Below are 23,478 nucleotides of genomic sequence, written 5' to 3'. Positions count from 1 at the left end.
CTCTACCTACACAGGGATGAGAGATGGTACTCCTCCTATGCTGTCAGAGTAATGCAAGTATTGAACCCAAGGAGGAGATATGAAGAAATGGATCTCCATAAATGTATACTCAATGTATACTCATTTATACAGTTTTATCCAGTAAACATATACTCTGCAGAAAAATGACATCCTTTGTAAGTCACAAAACGTTTTGTGCCAGCTGCTCTCTTCAGGTAGAAACTCTGATAAATAAGTCATAGGCTACATAAGGCATAGCACCCAAGAAACAGGATTTGAGAGAGCCATATAAAAATACTTCCACTGCGTGGCATAACGTATCCCATTTGAATGGTTCACTGCTGCAAATACCATATGCTACTGATAAGTGCTCTTAAGCAATGTAATAAGAGTTACTCCATCAAAAGTAATCCTCCTGAATTGTGTGGTCTATCAAAAAAAAAAAAAAAACCATCAAGGAAACACTTCTTCATGATTTAAAAGAAAGATGGAAGAAAGATGAATGCAAAAAGAAAAATCTTCATGAGCAAAAGCCATATCTAATGTAGTCAGGAAAACAGGAAGAGTAGAGATTTCATTTTTCTAGAAAGAGTGGTCTTTCAAGTTCCTAGAAAATTTAAATTCCCACTTTAAATGTCCTTTTGTTGAGTATCATATAACAAAATGATTATTTAAAAAAATCAGCCTCCAAAAATTAGGAGGACCCACGGTGTGGTAAAAATAGGAGTACCAAAGAAAAGGAGATTTCAGATTGCAGAGATGCACATGCGTGCACAATACCCCAAAAGATTAGATTTCAGGCAATTCAGCATGCTTTAGCAAGCAAGCAAGCACAAATTCCACCACCCTGCTCTCTTTTTCTGCTCATACGCCTACAATCAATCAACAACATGAAACAGGAATACCAAGAGAGGAGAACAGTACACTACAGCACTGCTTTAATCATGGATGACTCATGATGCCTTCCAGCTTGCCTATAGAGCATTTAAACTGCCAGTTTTAAGGACAACATCAAGTGTAATGGTGTTTGCAAACCGTTAAAAATCACCCATTTACAGCACTTGTCCTCCTGTAGTTTAAACTGCAGTGCAGCTTGAGCAAACCAGAACATGACAAAGCATATCTGAGTAAAAAGCATATGTTTCATATAGAAAAACAGTACTATATACAAACATGAAATGTATACTTGGGAGAAAAAAAATTACCTCAAGAGAATGTGTCTCGGTACTAATTATGAAAATCTGTCCACCCGAGGCAGCCCAAATGGTTTCTTCCATGATGAGAAGACTTCTTACAGGAAGAACACCCAACTTCACTACTTTCTGAGGTTCTGAGTTCCAAGCACCATCTTTAGCAAGAACGGGCGGGGGGGGGGGGGGGAAGAAAGTGACAGTAATGTATATAAAGTAAATATTGAAACAAAGAGACAATATATTTTCTTATGCAGTATGTTATAGCCATTTTTACCCAAGGTACACACGTTCATTTTTCCTTTCCCATTATGGTCTCTGTTTGAACTGTTTTTCCATATTTTTGTACTGCTTCAAAACTGTCTTTGACCAGAGATCTCAGCAGGACATGAAGCATGAATATATGTAGCCATTAGCAACAATGGCTCTACCACAGTGCCGTCAAGTTTCTGGAAAGATTTTATTTATCCATACCACATGATGATGGTTGTAGGACCGAAATCAGGAAAGAAGCATTTTTTTCCTCAGAGCATTTTCCAAAAACACTAGGGAGAGCTTTGCATGATAAAAAGGCACAAGCTGTTGCCATGAGCCAGAGCGTAATCCTAATAAGTTTTCCAGAGACCGGAACTGCTCCACTAATTGGCCTGTTTCCTTTTGAACAGGGAGCTCCCTTTGCACAAAAACTTTCAGCTGAGAAGAAAAGGGAGCTCAAAGAAGAAGCAGGTTAATTCTCTGACAGTCAATTCATGATTCTGTGTCATACAGTCTCTCAGTCTAATGAAATGTATTTTTTTTTCCTGTCTGCATAAGATTTCTCTCTTTTCCTCAGCTTTGATGTGGCTGGGACTAACATTCATCTGCTTGTTTGACAGCTGCCTTTTTCTCCAAGCAGCACCACTAGTATTTCAAGAGTGCTGCCAAAACAGCCCTGTGAATAGTTTGTTAATTGAGTCGTGCAATGAACCATGAACATTTGTACAGTGCCTTATCCTGAATAGCGAGTATTGACTGGATTCCCCTCCCCCACCTTCCAACAAAAGGGCAATGGGATTTAAAGTACATAGCAATGGTTAGAAATAAACATGTTTAAGAGGAAACTCACCACACTGATTACATCTAGGATTATACTGGCATCATCATCAACTATCCAAAGGATCTACATGCACCTATGGGTGCGAATTATTTGCATAGCTATGGCTGTATGTTGTTAGCACTTCTCACTACTGAAGAGACAAGTCAGCATTCAGTGGCTTGCTTCTTGAGCTATCATAACTGCTCTTTAAGAGCAGTGGGTATGAGGACTAAAAGTGGCTGACACTGATCCAGCATCTTCTGCCATCAGTGAAGGGAAGACTGGGCAACTTGGCAGGTTATTTCTCCTTTTAGAGTGGCAACAACCAATCATACAGCAGAACTGCATGGACTGTTTTACAGCACTTCAGGATAGAACACCAGCACTATTTATTCATATGCAGTTCAGTATTTAATCTTCTTATATTATTCTAAAAATCTGCAACATCTTGAATAATTAAGTAGATTGAATAAAGAATCTAAAAGTTGTGGAGCAAAATGGTACACCGTTTTGATTTTTTGCTGATGAACAATGCGTGCCAATTATTATTAGGTCAAATTCTCTGCTCTGCTCCTCAGCCTTGATTCATATGCCTGGCAAAATAGGTCAGTGCCTCATAAAATGCCCCTTCAGGGATGATTGGAAAAGCAGCTTGAGCCTTAAAGATTATAGTCACAAACTATATAGAAAGAAAACACTAATGAGGAAAAACCACCACCATCAGTGACTGATATGCTTTTCATTAGGCACCCAAAACAACTGCAAATCACAGAAGGTTTTGTGTGAAAAGAGTACACCCAATTAGGAAGAAGACAGACTTACACAAAAAATACAATGAAGCAGCTCACAGCATTGCAGACAAGTGAACTCTCTTTTTAGGTGTATTTACATCAGTAAGCTGAGCTATGGTAAAGACTACAGTCACTAACTGTTCTGTTGCTGCCACCACCTTGTTGCCATCTTCTTCTGCTGGGTAATGTGGCACCCTCAGCTAAATCCCTGAGGCAGGAATGATGCTTTCTTTCCCTGCAGCAAGGCAAAGTGTTGGTAGCAGCAAAGGGCAGACAAGTGAGAAGGCAAAAAAAGCACTTGGATCATCTTCTTCCAGCTTGCCTGGCAAATGGTACTCTGCAACCAGCTGTAGATGCTTTGCTGCCCAATAGGAGGAAGAGGTAGCAGTGACAGAGCAGCCAGACAATGGCTGCCATACACACAAGCATTCAATCTGCTGATCTGCTACAGCCATACATACATTAAAGAGTTCAAAGTTCTGTGAGGCTCTAGCATATGTCTATATACACCCTCAGAAAAGAATGCAGGGGGATGTTTTACACCTCAATGACTGCACTTCTTTGTTAGATGAGCATATTACAATATTCAATTCATTCCATTGTTTTAATAGCTGAACAGTGATTTGAGTACCCATGATTCTGTGTGTACATTATTATGCATTTCCTACACAAAAGCCATATGCATGCAGGCAGTTTGTGATCTTAAGAACATAAGAACAGCCCCACTGGATCAGGCCATAGGCCCATCTAGTCCAGCTTCCTGTATCTCACAGCGGCCCCACCAAATGCCCCAGGGAGCACACCAGATAACAAGAGACCTGCATCCTGGTGCCCTCCCTTGCATCTGGCATTCTGACATTTCTAAAATCAGGAAGTTGCACATACGCATCATGGCTTGTAACCCATAATTGATTTTTCCTCCAGAAACTTGTCCAATCCCCTTTTAAAGGTGTCCAGGCCAGACGCCGTCAGCACATCCTGTGGCAAGGAGTTCCAAAGACCAACCACATGCTGATTAAAGAAATATTTTCTTTTGTCTGTCCTAACTCTCCCAACACTCAATTTTAGTGGATGTCCCCTGGTTCTGGTGTTATGTGAGAGTGTAAAGAGCATCTCTCTATCCACTTTATCTTTCCCTTGCATAATTTTGTATGTCTCAATCATGTCCCCCTCAAGCATCTCTTTTCTAGGCTGAAGAGGCCCAAACGCCATAGCCTTTCCTCATAAGGAAGGTGACCCAGCCCAGTAATCATCTTAGTTGCTCTCTTTTGCGCCTTTTCCATTTCCACTACGTCTTTTTTGAGATGTGGCGACCAGAACTGGATGCAATACTCCAGGTGTAGCCTTACCATCGATTTGTACAATGGCATTATAATATTAGCCATTTTGTCCTCAACACTTTTTCTTCTTCAAAGCAAATTTTCAAAGCAATCCTAAGTAACTGCAATCTAAAGTTAATATTAAATTCATTTTCATTGCCAGTATTAATAGAAATTCAGAAACATGAATCAGAACAATGAAATTTGCTTGCCAAGATATTCAGATAAAGGAGTGGTTCAGGAAATTGCATATAAATTTTGTACCTTCTGACTTGGTGTAGATGACAATGTTCCCATTGACGAGTCCAGCAAACAACTGTTGGGACTTGTATGCCAAGCTCATGACAGTAGACTTCTCAGGAGCAAAGAAGTGTTGAAGCCGGACTTTCTTTGAGCCTTGACTACTTTTGTAAACAGAGATGCTATTTAAAAGCAAAATAAATAAAAAATTAACCTCTTAATACAAGTTTAGTCACTTTTAATCATTGCGACATATCTTAGAAAAATGAAAGACAGCTCAGTATTATGTTAGAGTGGCTAAACTTCACATTATAAGAGACACAGAGTTGCCACCACTTGCAACTCTTCAGGCTCTCTTTTTGCAGTGTCCAAAATAAACACAATGAAATGCCACTATGTTGCAAAACTCCTCACCAGCCAACAGAGTTGAGTTCAGGAAGCAGGGTCAGTTTTAATCCAAAGGGATCGATTGCTCCCAAGTGGATCCCGTGCCTAAGGGGCTCCCACACTAGGGAAATTACTCTAGTCTTGTATGCAGTTTTATATTAAAAAGTGCTTAGATTCTTTTGGTTAATTAACTCAAATGCACTTTTTTTAAGGGCACATTTTGATAGCTTTCCATTCTACCATGGAGATATAAAGTCTATAATAAATGTTATTTATATCTCTAAGATTCGACAGACCTTGACTGTGAACCCGGGGCCTCACAAGAAGTGTCCCCAATTGGGTCCCACAGCTCCAGTTGGGATCCACAGCTCCTAAGGCCAGCCCATTCATGGAGATGCATAGCTCAATGATGTCACAGCATACAATTGTATCAGATGTTTCAAGGATAAGAGAGGAAAGCCACATTGGGCAATGATAAGCTGTGTCTCATATATCTAGTTTGACCATGTGCATGGGCACATGTACAGTATTTAGCATCATGATTTTATGGGATCAGAAATGCTTAGGTGCATTTGTCCAGTGCAACCAAAGATGCTTCACAGTACCATGGGCTTTTTCCCAAACACCAACGTAGAACAAAATCCTCTAAAAATATATTCATGGGTTAATCCAAAACCCATGAAGGCCAAGCCTACCAGCTAATCTCAGCACAATCTCAAAGCTTGGAACACAACATTTCATCAGCTATAGAACACAATACTCAGAATATGGTGGTACTGCAGAGTTACAGTGACATGACAGACAATTAGACATCTGAAAAGATTTAGAATCAGGGTGTTCATTTTCATTAATCCTCTTTGGCTTTAGATCACACTCTGCATTAATAAGGAAATAATATCAATATTTGCTACAAGTACAAACATGCACATACAATCTCTGTCACAAGCGCTAGATACTTTAATAAAAGTAGGCCTGGCATGAATAGTAGCTTATTTGTGCACATAAATTAAAGATTTCAGTTTGGAAAACCAAAGCTTTCTTATTATCTAGAGTCCTTCAAAACCTAAAGTCATATATTATACAGGTTAAGCTATTTCATAAATGGCTCTTATTTCTGCTTTCTTGTCTCCAAAGTAGCTGTGACAGTTGTGTGTGGAGTTGAGGGAAATGTATGTAGGGGAAGGTAGGTGCAGAGGTTTGGAGTTACTGGTTTTCAAATTTAGCTAGCTCATGGACCACTTACTCTGTGGAAGCACAGCACTTCATTATCGGGATTGTTCACAAATCTGAACATTAAAAAAAGCCCTCTTGGTGCCTGTAGAGCATGTATATTCCAATGCCCACACAGAGTCCTTGAAGGAGCTTTTAGCTCTTGAACAAAAGACTTTCCCTTTTATTTCAATCTTGGAGACAGCTCTGTGCATAGAGAAATAGAGTTATAAAAATCTTTAGGAAATTTTTTTAAAGAGACTCAGTTTACGGCAGAGGGACAGTCACATTTTAGAGTCTTATAGCACAAGAATAAAATAGTTAGCCTGTAAGGTGCTACAAAACTCTTTGTCATTATGTTAATAACAGACAGGTCCACTTAAGGCAATGTATATCCCTGCCAGGCACCTTATATTTTTCAGTGACTCAAACACTAACCAATACTCTACTATGCAATAATGAAAGGCAAATAAATGATATGCAATTTATGGAAGGTACAAAATATATGAAAGTTACCTTCCTTCTTCCATTCCTAGGCATACAGTAGGCACACTGGAGGGTTTTGTAGGCATATCTTCAGGCTCAGGAGGTACGTTTGATTTATTTTTCTCCTCTTCTGGTATGTAGACCATGCAGAGAATTCGCGATTCCACATTGAAGCATTCAATAACTTTTGGATTAGAGTTTTGAAATGATACAATAGCAATTTGGCCCATTTGATTAGTGCAGCTGCCAATCTGTATTGGAGAGAAAAGATTAATATGCTTTGGTAGCAAGATTACCATAAGCAGTCACGAATGTGTGTCTAAACCAATCAAAAAAAGTCTCACGAAAGTCGCAGCAGCTGGACAAAATTTTACTGGCTACTAAATTTTATAAGACATAATGGGACAATGTTCTTATTAGATTGACATTGAGAAAGGATATTCCATTTGAGTCCTTCCTACCAACCATGCTATGAGCAACATTATTTTTTAAAAAGCATTACATTGCTGTAAAGAACTTTTTTTTTTTTTTTGCATAAGGGTACTATCAATATAAACATATACTGACAGATATTTACAGCCTTTATTTTTTCCAAGCCTCTGAATCTAGAAATACAATTTTATTATAGACCAGGCAGTCTGCGAGAGTCACTACAAATGAAGAACAGTGAGGATGAGCAGACGCTGGGGGAAATACTAAACTTTCTTAAGGCACCCTTTGACAGTGTCTCAAAGAGGCAGCCAACTATATCATGAACAATCCACATGCCCAGGTTTGTCCCTTTGGCAGGTTCCTTCTCCCACTCTGCCACTTGTCCAAAACACTTTAATATGCTTGGAAGAATTAAATTTCACAGAGACCTGCAATAATTCAGGTAATGGAAGGGACCGAGCAGAAGGGTGAATGTGAACTCAAAGCTACGTGACCTGCTGTTGCAGGATTTTGGAGCAACCAGCAACCCCACTAATTCCACCCAGTGTTCTCTAAGTAAGTAAGGATGCAATCCAGAGCCGCCATTGGGCCTGCACAAGTTCTAGGAGGGTTGTAAATGTGCCGTAAAGCCTCCTCCACATTTGTGCCCCAGAGTCAGCTGGGCTGGCAAATGGATGTGCACTGGCCTGCGGAGGCTGAATCCAGTCTCCGCGTCGACAGCAGTGGGCAGGTAGGAAGCAGGGAAGAGGCTGGAGGGAGGTGTTCCGGGGTGGGCAGAGGATGGATGGAGGGTGGTCCTGGGGTGGGTGGGCAGTGGGAGGTGGGGCTGGGACCCAGCTCTTACACCTGATCCTAGCCCCAGTTCCCAAGTAGTGCAGCTTCAAGCCACTCCGCTCTCCTCTGATTTATGCCACCTCTGGAGGTGGCACAAATCTGAGGAGACCCATTGGGGCTGCAGCAGCTTACCCAGGGAAAAGGGGAAGAGTTTCCCTTACCTCCAGCTGAGCCACTTTGGGGCCCTATCTTGTGCTGGATACAGCGCAGGCTTCCTGGCCTTCCTGTTCCAGTGCAAGATAGGACTGTGCTGTAAATAACCAAAAAAACCCACAACAGCCTCATTGCCAAGGGATGAACTAGATGAGGCACTCAAAGAATCATGGCCAGATCTTCTAAGTTTTTAAGAGTTATCTCCGTGTCTGTCCCTCCCCTATCGGGGAGTCCAATTCCAAGTTGCCTGGTGCACAGGGCTGCAGCAACGCCGAAAATGGCTGCTTTTGCATCCAGCGTAGCCAGACCCATGCAGCTGCCGCCACCTCCTCGAAAGAAGGGGACTTTTGCCCCCTTCCCCTGGGTAGGCCCTACACAGAGGCTCAGCTTCGCTCCACAGGTCCCGCCTCTCTCCCGCCCCCTTCTCTCCGCCTGGTACGCCTTCTCCCCACCCTCCCTCCACCTCACTCCCTTGAACACCTCCTCCCCCCACACTCCCACCTACCTCCACTGCCTGGTAGTCCGCATGACCACTGAGCAGCAGAGCTCTATTGCTCCACCAGCGCTAGCCCAGTGCCGGCCAGCACTGAGCTTGCTCCGGTACTTGGGCTGTGATATGCCGGCATGCCCTCTTCAGGATTGAGCACTGAATCTCCTGCTCCAAGCTACTATTTAGACCAGGGTGCCCAAACACCACCCCTGGGGCCACTTGTGGCCCTCGAGGATTCCCATTCTGGCCGGCTGGGAGCCCCTAGTCTCCAATGAGCTCTGGTCCTCTGGAGACTTGCTGGAGCCCACACTGACCCAATGCAACTGCTCTCAGTGTGAGGGCCAACTGTTTGACCTCTCATGTGAGCTGTGGGATGAGGGCTACCTCCTCTGCTTGTTGTTTCATGTCTGTGATTCAGCAGTGGCAGCAAAGGAAAGGTGGCCTTGCTTTTGCCATGAGCTATCGCAAGATCTTCATTCATTCATATAAGTTCCATCTCTAATATATTCATTTATGTAAATTTATTCAAATTTGAAATGTAAATTAACTTTTTTCCTCTGCCTCCCCAACACACAGCGTCAGAGAGATGATGTAGCCCTCCTGCCAAAAAGTTTGGACACCCCTGATTTAGACCAGGGGTGTCCAAAGTTTTTGGCAGGAGGGCCACATCGTCTCTCTGACACTGTGTCGGGGGCCGGGGGAAAAAAAGAATTAATTTACATTTAAAATTTGAATAAATTTACATAAGTTTACATAAATGAATTTATTAAAGATGAACTTATATGAATGAATGAAGGTCTTGCAATAGCTCAAGGCCTATAAAAGGCCTTGCACAAAGCAAGGCTTGCCTTTCCTTTGCTGCCACTGCTGCATCACAGATGTGAAACAGCAAGCAATGGAGGGAGCCCTCATACCACAGCTCATGTGAAAGGTCGAACAGGTGGCCGTCATGCTGAGAGCAGTTGCATCGGGCCAGTGTGGGCTCCAACAAATCTCAGGAGGGCCAGAGGCTCATTGGAGACTGGGGGCTCCCTGAGGGCCGCATTGAGAGGCCTCAAGGGCCGCAAGTGGCCCCCAGGCCGGGGTTTGGGCACCCCTGATTTAGACAAAGGAACACTCACACTGGATCTGTAAAGTGAAAAGCAGCTCAGGAAGGTGATGGGTTGATCAGAAAACCTGCATGGCAAAGGTTAAACACCCACTTTGTTAGCACTACCCCCCTGACACTACCCCTGTGGCAGCTTTGAACTAGATAATAAGTGAGAGCACTTAGTTTGACTCCATCTAGTGCAGTAGTTCCTAAACTGGTGGGTCACAACCCACCAGGGAAATTGGAAGAGGGTCATTCCCCCTTAAGGGGGGTGGCCCAGAAATGGGTGCTCTGATGGTTCCACAGCGATCAAGGTGCTACCAGGAGCAAGAGGTTTTGAACTAACCTGGGGGGTTGCGCTGGCCTCTGGAAGGGTTCAGGAGGCTTGCAGCCCCCTCTGCAGGTCTCCCTGCTACACCAAATAGCTACAACCAACAATCGGAGCGATTTGGAGCAGCAGAGAGGTCAGCGAGCCTCCCAAACCATCCCAGAGGCCAGCTTATCCTCCATGTGAGTTAAAAAAAAAACCTCCCAGTGGTGGTGTGATCACCATGGCGCAACCATGGTGGCACCAACAGACCTCCCCCACCCTGCCCCACCAATACTTACTGCAGTCACAAAGTCAGAGTTGAACTTTGGGAACTGATGATCTCGTGAAATCAGCTTTTCTAGCTACCAAAACTGGAATCAAACCAGAATAATGTTAGATTGGAAAGGACCCATAACTTGGCCTCTGAAGAACTTAAATTCTTACCCACAGAAATCCATGCTCTGTCAAAAGGGAATCTGGATCAGTTTCTTCACATGAGTAAGGTTCAGGATTATAAGCAGCACATTCAACCTTAACAAAATAACATTTATTAGTGCTATTTATTTGGTCTTCCTGGTGCCCTTTAGCCAACAGTAAGTATAGAATTTCATGGTAGCTACATAACATACTGGCAATGACCTTCATGGACCTACTCAAGCTTTGTTTATATTCTTTCACAGTTCTCTCCAGAAGTTAAAGAACATTATAAATTAATAGGATAACTACAAACAAAAGTGTTTACTTCAGGAACACAATTCCAACATATTTTCAGACAGCCCAGAATTAGAAGTTCCCCAATGCTGTCACATCATCAAATTAAATTGTGTAGTCTTTTAGGCATAGCCAATGTGTTGGTGTAAGGTCAATCCCCATCCCATCCAAATACAGTGAATGGCTTTTCCTAGACTGTAATCAACCATCTCTTACCCAGTTTACAATCCTGACCCTTTCCACTACCTTCCTTTTCCCTTCAATTTGGCCATTTCCAATGAAAATATTTTGGTAAAAACTGTGCCATATCAGGGCCCAATCCTATCCAACTTTCCAGCACTGGTGCAACTGCAATGCAGCCTTGAGATAAGGGAACAAATGTGCCCATACCTTGAGGAGGCCTCTGTGACATTGGCATGGCTGCACTGGCACTGGAAAATTGAATAGGATAGTGCTCAATACAGCACTGTCAAGCATGCTTATTGGTAGCAAGCATGAAACACTGAGGCTTAAAGTAGAATACCACATACAACAAAATACAATGTCCACATAATGTCTCAACTACATGTCACACACCAACATCTGAATCCTGACATCTATTTCTAAGAAAAATGAGCTTTGGAAGGGAACAAGATGGAGTACAGAAAAGAAGCAGAAACTCCCTACCCACTGCTTCTCCATGAAAATTCATCCTGCCAAGCCCCTTCCCCCCATAGGACTTAAAACTTATCTTTGCTGTCACAAAGTTCCCCTCTGCTATTTCTCCACTTCAAATTGCCCCCTCTGAAAGCCTCAGTGCAGTGACCAGGAGGGGGGAGCAATGGACCAACACTCTGGAACTAAGAGTCCATGCTGAGGTTGCAAGGCAGGGATTCAAGGATGGTCAGGTAGAAGAGCTGAACCTGGACCTGTTCCAGGGAGAAGGTAACTGAGTCCTTATATACATCATCCAACTGTTCTCCCCACCTGATGGGAAATGGAAACGCTGAAAGGGCCAGCCCTCTCACCAAAAGACTTGTACTTCATTGCCTTTTCAATATCTCTCACCAGGTGTGCTGTCTGCAGTGGCTATTAGAAGAACTTGAGAGTGAGGATGCTGGCTCCCCAGGAGTATCTCCCTAAGGGGTCTTTATTCTGGGGGGGGGGCCCTCTGGGAGTTGACTAAAGGTCTGGGGTTCTTGGCTGCTGTACTCCAGCACAAGGCTAGTACCTCTACCCCTTGTGCTTCTGGACCATCTGACCCAACAGATTCTTCTCCAATGAATCAGTATCTAGATTATTGACCGAGCCTTGATTCACGACAACATGGGATGATACTGTCATCCACTAAAGGCAATGGAAAGACTCCATAAATTTTAATGGGATCCACCATCAAGGTTTGTAGCTCTGAATATTGCTAAATTAAAAGTTATAAACCAAAACTTGCACACTGTTCACTTTTTCCACAGAAGCAGCTACAAAGAAATGAATCCCAGTGTCCTGGTAATGGTGATTTACAGTATCTATGACAGGCACACTCAGTTCCTGGAAGGAAAAGACAGCAAGTGGTTTGAGTCTTTTCTTGGCTAATAGCTGCATTTTTGTGGCCTTATTCATTTTCTGATATCACTTAATGCTTTTCACAGCCAGGACAGCCAGGACAGGAATATTTAGGGCCTGAGGTAAGAGGCTTCTTGCCGAATAGTCAAACAATAGATAATATATTTATCTGACATATGGCCCTTTGGCAAGTCCATGTATTGCATGCCATACACTAAATAAATAAATAAATAAATAAATAAATAAAGATGTATAATCAAAATGGCAAGGATCAGAGAAGTAATGGGTTAACACAATTTGGACCCCTCAATTCATGCTTGCCTTGTCCACACTTCTCTTTGATTTCAGTAATTTAGGTGCCTATAAAATGTTTACTATTTTCTCCTATGAATGACAAACTAGAATAACTTATACAGAGGCTACTGGAGTGACTGAGAATAAAGCTCTTGACACACAGGCTCTAAAGACGCAAAACATACTTCTTACAAAGTCCATCCATTTAAAGTCTTAGGGATTAGCCTTTAAATAACAATAAAGGAAATTCTGCCACTCCAAGGAAATAGAGTTATTTTTACTGCAACTCTGAGAAATGCGTTAAGCAAATATCTGCAAAACTAAAAGTACATGATATCGCTGCACATTTCAGTCTACAGATTATCCCCTTAGCAAGTAAGTTAATGCTATTCACCTTAAACTCCTGTTGTTTAGCCATCATCACAGGCATATGCCTAACAAGGAGAGGATGCTTCTCTTTTTTAATCTGATTCCCATCATCTTCGATACAGAACCAACCTAGAAGATTTTCCTCAGCTATAGGAGCAAGGAGAAAAGAAAAAAAATGTATTTATTTGTTAAGTGGTTCCAGAATGTAAATCTTCTCCAAAATCAGTCTCTACAGAGCAAAAAGATCACCTAACTTCTTATTGTGGGGTTTTTGTTTGTTGGTTTTTAAACACACATTTCCCTATACTGACATACAGGCAGAACCTCTCAAATGGCCAGGCAAGCATCCAAAATAAGTTGAAAATTGGAGCAATACATCTCATATGTCTTCAATTCAGACAATACTTATTGACCATTCATAGGACTCAAAGGTTTTAAAGTAATCAATTTTTATACAGTCTCAAGAAATTCTTTCTGATGCCCATAGGCTTGACCAAACTGTGAGTTGCGGTTTTGGTGAGTCATGGGGCTGGCACTGCCCAGAAGCTGCAAGGCATTCTGGGTCACACCATGCCCCAGAATGCCTTGCAGCTCCCGGGTAGCACAAAAGTGTGACACAGGGCGCAATCCTAACTCCTTATGTCAGGGCTTTCCAGCACTGACATAAGGGCAATGCAGCTCTGGGGTAAGGAAACAAACATTCCTTTACTTTGAGGAGGTCTCCATGAGTGACACCCAACTGCAAGATGCAGCACATGTCCCACACTAGCACTGCTAGGCCAGTGCTGGAAAGCACTGACATAAGGAGCTAGGACTGCGCCCACAGTTTGTTAGCTGCATTGCAACCCAGAATGCCATGCAGCCTTGCACTCTAGAGTTTGACCCAGAAGCTGCAAGGCATGTTGGGGTGTAACACAACCACCACAGCCAACAAAGAGGTTTGTGGTGATAAAAAGTTTGTGAACCGCTGGACTAGATGGTCTGACTTAAGTAAATTTTAATTAGCAGAAAACAGCTGTCAAACACAAACTGGTTTTAACCAAATGGTTAAACCTAAAGCACATCCTATGGGTGTCTCCTCCTCAGAAGCAAGTTGCATTGTGTTCAGTGGGGCTTATCTTCATGAAAGTGTGCGCAGAATTGTAGCCTTCATGCATTAAGGAAGAGAAAGTACACATGACGATGAGCATTGAACACCTTCCACCTGGTTAAAGAAATTCAGGGTGTTCAGAGGGTTTGACTTGAAGCAGATGCCATGGTGCTTCAATTCAATTCATGTGACTGCCAGTTTCCAGTTAGTTTTTAATTTTGAAGAATAGGATGTGGAGGGGGCTAATATCAAAACGAACTGACATTCTGAAGATGTACAGTATGATAATTGGTCAAAGATAATTTTTTTTTAAGATAAGCGATCGAGAGCAAAACTTTCTGTCTCCAGCCTTGGCTGGGATTCTAAGAACAACTTTAGGTATGCCATTCGAAATTCTTGATTTGTTTTCTTTGGACAATCCATCATGCCACACTACACACTGATTTTGAATCTCTGTTCAGTTTCAAAAGAGATATGCCATGAAGCATGGGAAGCTGCTCCTTCATATGTACAATCCCCAAAGCTACCTATGTCAAAGTAAGTGACAAAAGGTGTACTATATACAAACTATAACATTTGAGAAGTTCTGAACGACAAATTCTGATTTCTGCTGCACAAGGGCATAACTGCAAGGAATCTTCCCAGCCCACCCCTCTCTTCTGCAGCCTCCCCCCCACTGAAAAGTCACATTGGATGTGGTATAGGGGCTACAGGGAATCCCTGAAAGCCAGACATAAGCATGTTCCATGAGTGAAAACAACCTGGTGCTCAATTCTTGGGGATTTCCCTAATCCCTGCACTGCATTCCATGCCATTCACAACTGTCCGATCTCATCTGATCTTGGAAGCTAAGCAGGGTCAGGCCTGGTTAGTACTTGGATGGGAGACCGCCTGGGAAAACCAGGTGCAGTAGGCTTATACCATAGTCTTTCGAGACTGAAGGTTGCCAACCAACCACAACTGTTATCCCCCCCCCCCCCAGGAGTGGTTTTTGAAGGAGCTTGAGAGGCTGAAGTGGGGAAGAGGGAGTGTGGAAGATTTCTTACACTTGAGCTGATGCATGAGTTTATGGACCCAATGCTATAATAGTAATAGCCATTTTGAACTCATCTAAAAATTAAAGCAACATTTGATGGCACAATGGTTCTATATTTAGTTCCAGCAAAGTTCCAGAAAATGGTTCTAAACATTCCAGCAAAGTTTTTAGCTTGGAAATTAAGTAGAAGCCAAAGGGATAACATGTCTTAAATTCCACATATTGTTGTCTTAAGCATGCTAAAACAAAACCTTACCTAGAGTAAGCTTAGCCATTTGTAAATTGTTGATCCATGATTGTTTAATGGCAGGGGTAAAAGTATTGAACACTGCTGTAAAGAATGTAGGCCTCCCAGATCTGTTAGAAAGAAATGAAAATAAGTGACCCCTTCCTGTAATCTTTCAGAAGTTAAAAATTGTACAAGTATACTGTAAAATAATTATTAAAAGCCCCTAGTGGCAGCCTGTGTTCTTTGTGCTGAGATGGACACACCCAGAAGTAGCAAGGAGAATGTATTTAAAATGTTAAATACTGTACTCCCATTCTGTCTCCATTTTGTTCCTTTCCCTACAACACCTAAAGTGTCTACAGAAAAAGAGGCAATTTTGTTTTCCCTCCCAGAGGGTCGCTTTTAAGAACCATCCACCTTCTGAGCAAAAAGGCAAGTTTCAGTTCTGGGTAATGCTATATTGCTACTCACTTGTCCTGCTTTCCTGGAAGCTGAAGCTGAATTCGACAGCGGTCTGCAGCTCTTATTTCATCTTCTTTCTTCAAGATGAGTTTCTGTAACCCTGAGGTCCAGTCCTGTGCCACTGACTGATTTAAATTCTGACCAATAAGGAAAAGGAAAAAAAAGTGATAAATTTCTAACATGGTGATTTTAATTTATGTTTGCATATGTTGGTTTTTAAAAATGTTTAACAGTTGCTGCAATAGGACCATGGTGGAGGGATGGGGATCATAGAATCATAGAGTTGGAAAGGGCCTAACAGGTCATAACTGGATCCTATCCCTCCTAGTGTGTGCCATTTGCCAAGGTAAAAAACCCTCTTGGGCAGGAAACCCTCTTGTGCAGGAAAAAAAAAAGGAGCAGGAAACCTCCCAATGTATCTCTTAAAGTTCTTTTTTTCCCATCTGGGTGGAGGGGCTACAGAAAGACAGATAAGTGGAAAGGGTTCAGAACCCCACTACTCATGCTCCTTTTTGATATTTGAAAATTAAACATTCAATTTAAATGCAATTATGACATCTTGTGTAGTTAAAGCCTGAAAAATATGCATGTTTGTGTGCAATGATCAAAAACAAAATTACTTAATGTTAAAACTGGTGAAATGGAGCTAGACCACCATTCTAATTGCCACTAATACATGGTGTTGTATCCTTACTTTTCATACAGAGGTACTCGGCCACCACAAATTTCTTTTAATCATGGAAAGAGTTACATTCACACAAAAGACATCCTTCCATGAGCAGGACTCTTGCAGGTCCTCGCAGAAAACTGCAGCCACAGAGAGCCTCCACACAAAAGGTTCGAAAATAGCCCATGCTGTAATTCTAGGGAGCATTTTCTTAAATTTGCAACATGCCATTCTTTGTGTTTCCATATCAGATTAGTAACTACTAAGGAGACTCAATTATTATTGCACTAAACACGAAAAGCAGTAGGGTAAAACAAGATCAGCAAGGCGTCTAAATCTACTTATAACTCTACAGTTAACATTTAGCAGTAAACCAATTAGGGTACGAACAGATTATATATATTTGCTTGTACACACATTTTCATTTTAAAGGCAACTATGGCTACCAGAGTGATTTAAACTTGAAAACACATTTGATAAGCAACTCAACCTTTTTATGGTTACCTGGTAATTTCCTTTAAGGCTGCCTATCAGTTGACTAATTTGACCAACTACATTCAAATCATGCAAGAGATTTTGCAAATCATGGTACAGTTGCCCTGGTCCCATATAAAGCTTATCTGAAACATATTAAAATATATGGTTATACACATACACATCAAAAATGTGCAATTAAACATATACACAGCTAGTTTTGTGACCAGATGTATGCATGACAGGGTAACAACAGCAGTACGTGTTTTGCTTATTCAGGTTCATAGAACATGGGCTTCCTTCCCCACCCCCCAAGTCTGAAGTAGTGCTACAAAGAAGAGGCATAATTAAAATCATATCTTGGGGGGGGGGAAGGGGCTTCAAGTTGTCTTTTTAACTTTGATATACAGATGCAATCTTTTTATACACGAATTTTTTATCTGCAGATTTATCTCAACAAGAATGGGGAGAGTCGCACACTCAACTTTGCCTCATTTGCCCCACACTGGTGTCTTGCTCTGTTTCAAGGTAGCCAAAACATTACGAAAAAGCTGTGCCTTGCACAGGCACAGAAGTAGCCCTGGAGCCATGGAAGAGGCTCTGGAAGATTGAGCACATGGCACAGTAACAGTAAGACTCCTTGGAGCCCCTGAGCCATCACAGGCGCAAGTGCAGAAGACTCCACAAGAAGCCTTGAGAATATTGTGGGGAGAGGGGAAGCCAAGGGAAAAACCTCTGTAGCCAGAACCTCTGTAGCCAGGTGCAGTAAAGAGGAGCTCTCTCACTCTCACTCATGAACTGCTGTAAAAAAAAACCATGGAGCATTTTCCTCCAGCTTGTTTGGTTTGCCTTTCTCAAAGCCGAAAATGAGAAGGAAAACCAGGCACCCCCGTCCTTCAGACTGAGATGCTGCAGGCTCTCTGTGCTCCAGCCTACACAAGCAAAACAGCCCAGCAAGCAAGTCTTTCCAGCAATCCCAAGCATTATATTCGGGCTACAATCCTCTCCACACTTTCCTGGGAGTAAGCCCCACTAACTAGAATGGGACTTCTGAGTAGGAAGGCGTGGGACTGGGCTCTAAGGCTGCAATCCTCTCCACACTTTCCTGAGAGTAAGCCCCATTGACTAGAATGGGACTTACTTCTGAGTAGGAAGGCGTGGGACTGGGCTCTAAGGCTGCAATACACATTTTCCTGGGAGTAAGCCCCATTGACTATAATGGGACTTACTTCTGAGTAGGCAGGCATAGGACTGGGCTCTCAGGCTACAATCCTCTTCACGCTTTCCTGGGAGTAAACCCCATTGACTATAATGGGACTTACTTCTAAATAGAATGCATAGAACTGGACTCTTAAAAGTTCCGCATCCCGCCTGCTAAACACGCGGGGACAGCTGACAACAGGAAAGGGCTGAGTATGGGAGCGGGACATGGTGAGGGGGAAGGCAATTAGAACCGCTGCCTTACTTTTCTTCCATCCCCAAGTGTCAGGATGTAGCGCTATTTGCTTAACTGTACAGAATTTGCGTAAAATCACGTGTTTCTGGTTGATTTGGCACAACGCAGATTTTCCCAATCGCGGAAGTTCAGGGAACGAAACCCCATCGCATAAAAAAGTTCCACCTGTGTTTGAAATCAATGGATTAGTGGAGACTTGGAGTACAAATTTATACTTGCCAAAACTCGCTCAGTTACTCAACTGTCACTGGACTCTTTCCATAACATGCTTGTAAAAATGGAGAGTGGCTCAGGGCCCAATCCTATCCAACTTTCCAGCACCAGGATAGCCACAAGGCAGCCCAAAGGTAAAAGAACAAATGTTCCCATACCTTGAGGAGACCTCCAAGATACTCCCCAACATAGGAAGTAGTGCATACCCCATAGGCACAGCGGCACCGGCACTGAAAAATTGGATAGGATTGGGCCCTCATTCTTTAACTATGATCACTACTACAGCAGGAACTAGAGAAGTTTTTCTTGCACCTGACATTCTCCAATGTGTGCAAATCATTTTGTTAGTTATATTGCACATTGCTCATTTCAAAAGCAATTATGGCTTTCTTTCTAATATCCAAAAAAACCCTACTGCAAAAACAGAGCTATTATCATTTGGTAATAGAGTTAATAAGAAAATAGGATCTCTCAGAATTAGCTTTGTATTTCATCTGATTTTGATTGTTCAGATCAAAGAGTAAATTTATTAATTTTTTAATGAAAAAGTGGGAAGTATTCTGATTCTCTTTTGCATTTTGTAAAAGAAAATTAGATATAGGGATTTATTCATAACCATTATGATGGAAATATTCCACCTGCTTACAAACTGTCAAAGGGAAGTAGAACTAGGAAACTCCCAATCAATTTGCAAGTTACTTTAGAAGAGTAAGTCACATTATTTTGCTACATGACAACATATAATCAGGAGGACCGTCCATAGATTCTAGTTAAATTATCTGAACGCATCAAGCATCATTTAGGCAATATAAGGGCTGTTACCCAATTAAAGATATTAACTTTAATCATATTAACTGTAGCTGACTAATCAAATTTGTACGAATTAGGAGTCAAAACAATAGCTCTGAAGCAAAAAGCACACTTTGTTTTTAGATTCACTATGAACACGGTGGCACTCCCTTTGCTGTATGAAAGAAAGGAAAATGCCTTTAAAATGTTGCTTGTCACCTGCAGTTAAGTACTTGTATTTAACAATTTCTGTTTAAAAATCCATCACCCAGATTAATTAATCTGTCACCTGATCTTTCAGTCTGTGCTTTCTACATGAAGCAGTCTAAACATTGTAGTTCTAGCTGCAACTATTTTGGAGAAATATATGTACAGTCAAATATTTCAAGAATGGAAAACAGATATTTTGTTTTAATATTAGCTGCTATGATGGCCATTTAAGAAGGTACACTCCAAGGCTGAAAGTATCATATACCTATTCTGATTTTCTTAAACTTTATTTTGTTATGGATGGAACAGAAGTGACCACAATGGGGGAGGGGAATAGTCTAGATCAGGGGTGCTCAATAGGTGGATCACGATCTACCGGTAGATCGCGAGGCAAAATGAGTAGATCGCGGAGTGCCGACCCCCCCTTCAGGTGCCTCTGGGAGGAAACGCCGGGAGTAAGGCCCACTGTACTCAATGGGGCTTACTCCCAGGTAAGTGTGGCTAGGATTGCAGCCTCACAGCCTAATCCTAGGCATGTCTAGTCAGGAGTAAGTCCTGTTATACTCAGTGGGGCTCAAGGTACAACAACATACATTGTACACGTAAACGTTATATGTTATGATGGCGCGAACATTGTAAAAAAAACTCTGGTAGATCTTGGGGCCTTGCTGGGTTTCAAAGTAGCTCTCGAGCCAAAAAAGTGTGAGCACCCCTGGTCTAGATCTCTTGGATTTTTTTAACATTGGCAGGGATGCCCTAAAGTTTTACAGCTATGGCCTAAAATCCTCAAAGTGAGGCAATCACAATTGTTTTTTCTATCATGCACAAATATTTCATCCCCAGAAATAAGTTCTTCAGAAAAATTATACATTCATTTATTCAGTCAGAACCTTTATTGGCACATGCAGAAGAGTTATACAAAAACCACTTGGGATCTATTCAGCTATCTCATCCAAGATACCATTCAGTTATCTTATCCAAGTCTGCACTAAAGAGAGTGCAAAGATAAATGAATATTTCCCATTGCACTATATTAAAGTTTGCAGTAATGTTGCAGTAATGTTGCAGCCCATTTATAAACACCTTGTCTCGGGGGTGTTGGTATTGACGCAATAATATCTTGTTTACATACTGATGGATAGAACACTCCAGAAAAATTAGAAAATCAGAAGCATTGTTTACAAGTGAGCAGGGGATTGGGCTTCTGCATTCTAACAACCCAATCTTATCCAGCACAGGAGCTGCAGTTCCAAACACCTATCCTGTGCTGGATCTGAGCAGGCTGGAGATCCCCTCAAGGGAAGAGGACATTCGTCCCCTTACCCTGAGTAAAGCCCCAGTATGTTCAGTGTGGCTTCTCAATTATGCACCATTTCGCTTGTGCAGAAATCTCATGTCGGGCTTCTTAGCCTGATTCTGGGGATAGGATTCAACGGAGGAGGCTTCCCACTGGTCCCACTCCCTCCCAGGCCTGTTACTCCCCCTGTTCTGCCCTTCCCCCACCCATAGACACCTGCCCCAAGCCCTCCCACCACCCTCCTCATGCCCACCTGCTGCTCGATGCCGACCTCCTCACTGCCGGCAGCTGGGGCTCCTGCTGCGGCACCAAAGAGGTGATGAAAGCCCCCACCCACCTGTGCTATTTACTTCCAGGGTGACACAAACATGCCTTATTGCATGTCTGCAACACCCAGCGCCAGCGCTGAAGTCCCATAGGATCAGGCTGTAAAAAACCTCTGTCTTCTTCCCATGGAACTGCAACTGACCCAATAGGCTCTAGTTCAAAAAGCTCATGCCACAATGCCTTGGGAGGGTGACTATTCTTTTTTTAAACAATAACTGCACCTAGTTACTGAATAGCCACATAGCATGCTTACAAACAGTCTAGAAACAGAAGTTCTCAACCCAAAATATAAAGAATAATGCATAAGAACCAAGGAGTACGAGTCTAAATTAAGTGTCTAGAATTCTATCTTTTTGCCAAGATTGATCACAGTCTTCTTGTTGATAGATTTAATGATTAATATTCATGTGATAAGATACAAGAAAAACAGTGAAAAGAGATGTTTTTCTGACTACGTGCAGCCTTACTGCAATGAGACACAAAGTCAATTGTATGCTTGAAGGTGATGTCAATTGTGAATAGTACTGTGAAGAATGGTAGGGTAAGATGCAACAAGGCAGTTACGGTTCTTGTGAGGACAAATATTCACGTCTCAGTTCCACCTACAGAGCCATCTGCTTATCATCAGGCAGCATCCTAAACCATGCAAGAACTTGGGGCTGCAAGAATAAGGAAACCAAAACACACCTGGATGGGAAAGCTCATCTTAGGACTGCAGCTAATTCATTAGTTCGTTACATTATAATGAATAGACAAAGAGTGCTGTGTAATGATGTAACTGGTACAGCAGGAAAAGAAACAGTGCTAACCCAGGAAATACTTTTAATAAGATTTGCATCCAGAATTTAACCAACTGGAAGTTCAATTATGGGCTTTATGGTGCCTTATGAAGAGGCTGGTAGTGCAGCAATTATGAGATGTTCAGAAGAAAAGCTTCAATATATGCAGCAGCAGATACTTCTCTGTTAAAATAGTGAACCAAAAGACTTCTAGAGACTCAGAAATGTTGGTACCAACTAGAAACTCCACTGCCTCAGAGAAATCCACCAGCCTCAGAGAAAAATCCCTCATACCCAGATCTTCCTTCCTGGACAGGGACACTGGGTCAAGAGTGTGACTAGTCCCATGGTTGTACCTGGATAGTCCCATGGTTATCATGGAGGCTGTGAATTCCTGAACATTTCAGGAAAAGCAGTCCTGTCATGATATTGAGGTCTCACAGTTACAAGCCTGGGGGTCCTCAACATGAAATCTGAAACAACCTCTGTTGGCTCAGGCAGCAAGACTGGTGAACAGTTGGACGGATGGTGGACCAATGGAATCCCTTATGTGTCCCTTCATCAGATATACACATTGAAAAGCTAGCACCCAACCTGGCCTAAAGTTAAAGCCCCCCCTCCCCCGCAATCAGTGCAACAAAATTACCCAACACAAGAGCCATTTTCCAACATACCCTTTAATTACAAAGCTAGCTGCTCCAGTGCATAAAAAGCAGCAAAACCAAAAACCTCCAGAAGCTCAGTCAAAGGGGAAAGCCTTGGTAGTGATTTAACTGTCGACCTACAACTCCCTAGTTCTAAAGATTCATTATTAATGTCAAAGCCAGTGATAAAGCAAACAAGGTTTATTTTTAGCTCCTGCTGCTCTGTAAATTTCCTGCACATTTTGTTATGTAAGTGAAGCTCTTTACAGCTGTACCACCCCCAATAATAGTCATTTTATTTGTCTCTCTCTTTAGCTAGAACTAGCACTGTTGCAGTTTCCATGACTACCTCATAAAGCTTCCCTCCACCCCCAAAGACAACCGTCAAGCAAGAAAGTAGATGCAGGAGGACGGTACAACACAGTTCTAGAGTTTACTTAACTTGATAAAATCAGCCACATCCATAAAACATGTTCACAATAACTCAAAATTTAATCAATTCCTATTCAACACATTAATTTATTGATTAAGGATCCACACATTACCAATTTTAGATTGTGATGGAAGAACTTTAAGTGAAAATCTCAAATTTGGCTCAAAACATTATTTCTTCAATATGAGAGTACTCTGGCTTCCTTGAGTTATGGATGGTTGCAGTAGCATTTTCGCACAGATGAAAAACATTCTTTGTTGTGTGACCTACGTATGTTCCAGCTTCCATACAGACGACTGGATCTGAACCAGAATATAGCATACATAGGGAACTTGATGCATTCAATACAATGATTTCAGGAACTACAGATGGCACTAAACTCTTCAGGAATTCTTCAAGGTGACAAGTGTAACAACAGGAGCAAATGCTGCACTGCCCACAGAAGTCAGAAAA

General features: G+C 42.1%; 1 protein-coding gene across 2 annotated transcripts in view; it reads right to left on the bottom strand.

Moving 5' to 3' along the window:
* Window positions 1-23,478, bottom strand: part of ARHGEF10 (Rho guanine nucleotide exchange factor 10) — a 114,704-nt gene that overhangs the window by 30,872 nt on the left and 60,354 nt on the right. For both annotated transcript variants that reach the window (XM_066612385.1, XM_066612387.1), the window contains 8 exons: window positions 16,908-17,023; window positions 15,746-15,873; window positions 15,302-15,402; window positions 12,945-13,066; window positions 10,451-10,537; window positions 6,728-6,948; window positions 4,640-4,797; window positions 1,206-1,348 (listed from right to left, as the gene is read on the bottom strand). In XM_066612385.1, coding sequence (XP_066468482.1) covers window positions 1,206-1,348; window positions 4,640-4,797; window positions 6,728-6,948; window positions 10,451-10,537; window positions 12,945-13,066; window positions 15,302-15,402; window positions 15,746-15,873; window positions 16,908-17,023 — 1,076 coding nt within the window. The remainder of the gene's footprint in view (window positions 1-1,205; window positions 1,349-4,639; window positions 4,798-6,727; window positions 6,949-10,450; window positions 10,538-12,944; window positions 13,067-15,301; window positions 15,403-15,745; window positions 15,874-16,907; window positions 17,024-23,478) is intronic.

This window comes from Tiliqua scincoides, chromosome 1, assembly GCF_035046505.1.
Source record: "Tiliqua scincoides isolate rTilSci1 chromosome 1, rTilSci1.hap2, whole genome shotgun sequence".
Lineage (NCBI taxonomy): Eukaryota > Metazoa > Chordata > Lepidosauria > Squamata > Scincidae > Tiliqua > Tiliqua scincoides.
Note: the sequence above shows the minus strand (reverse complement) of the source record. Positions and strands in the feature narration are given on the sequence as shown.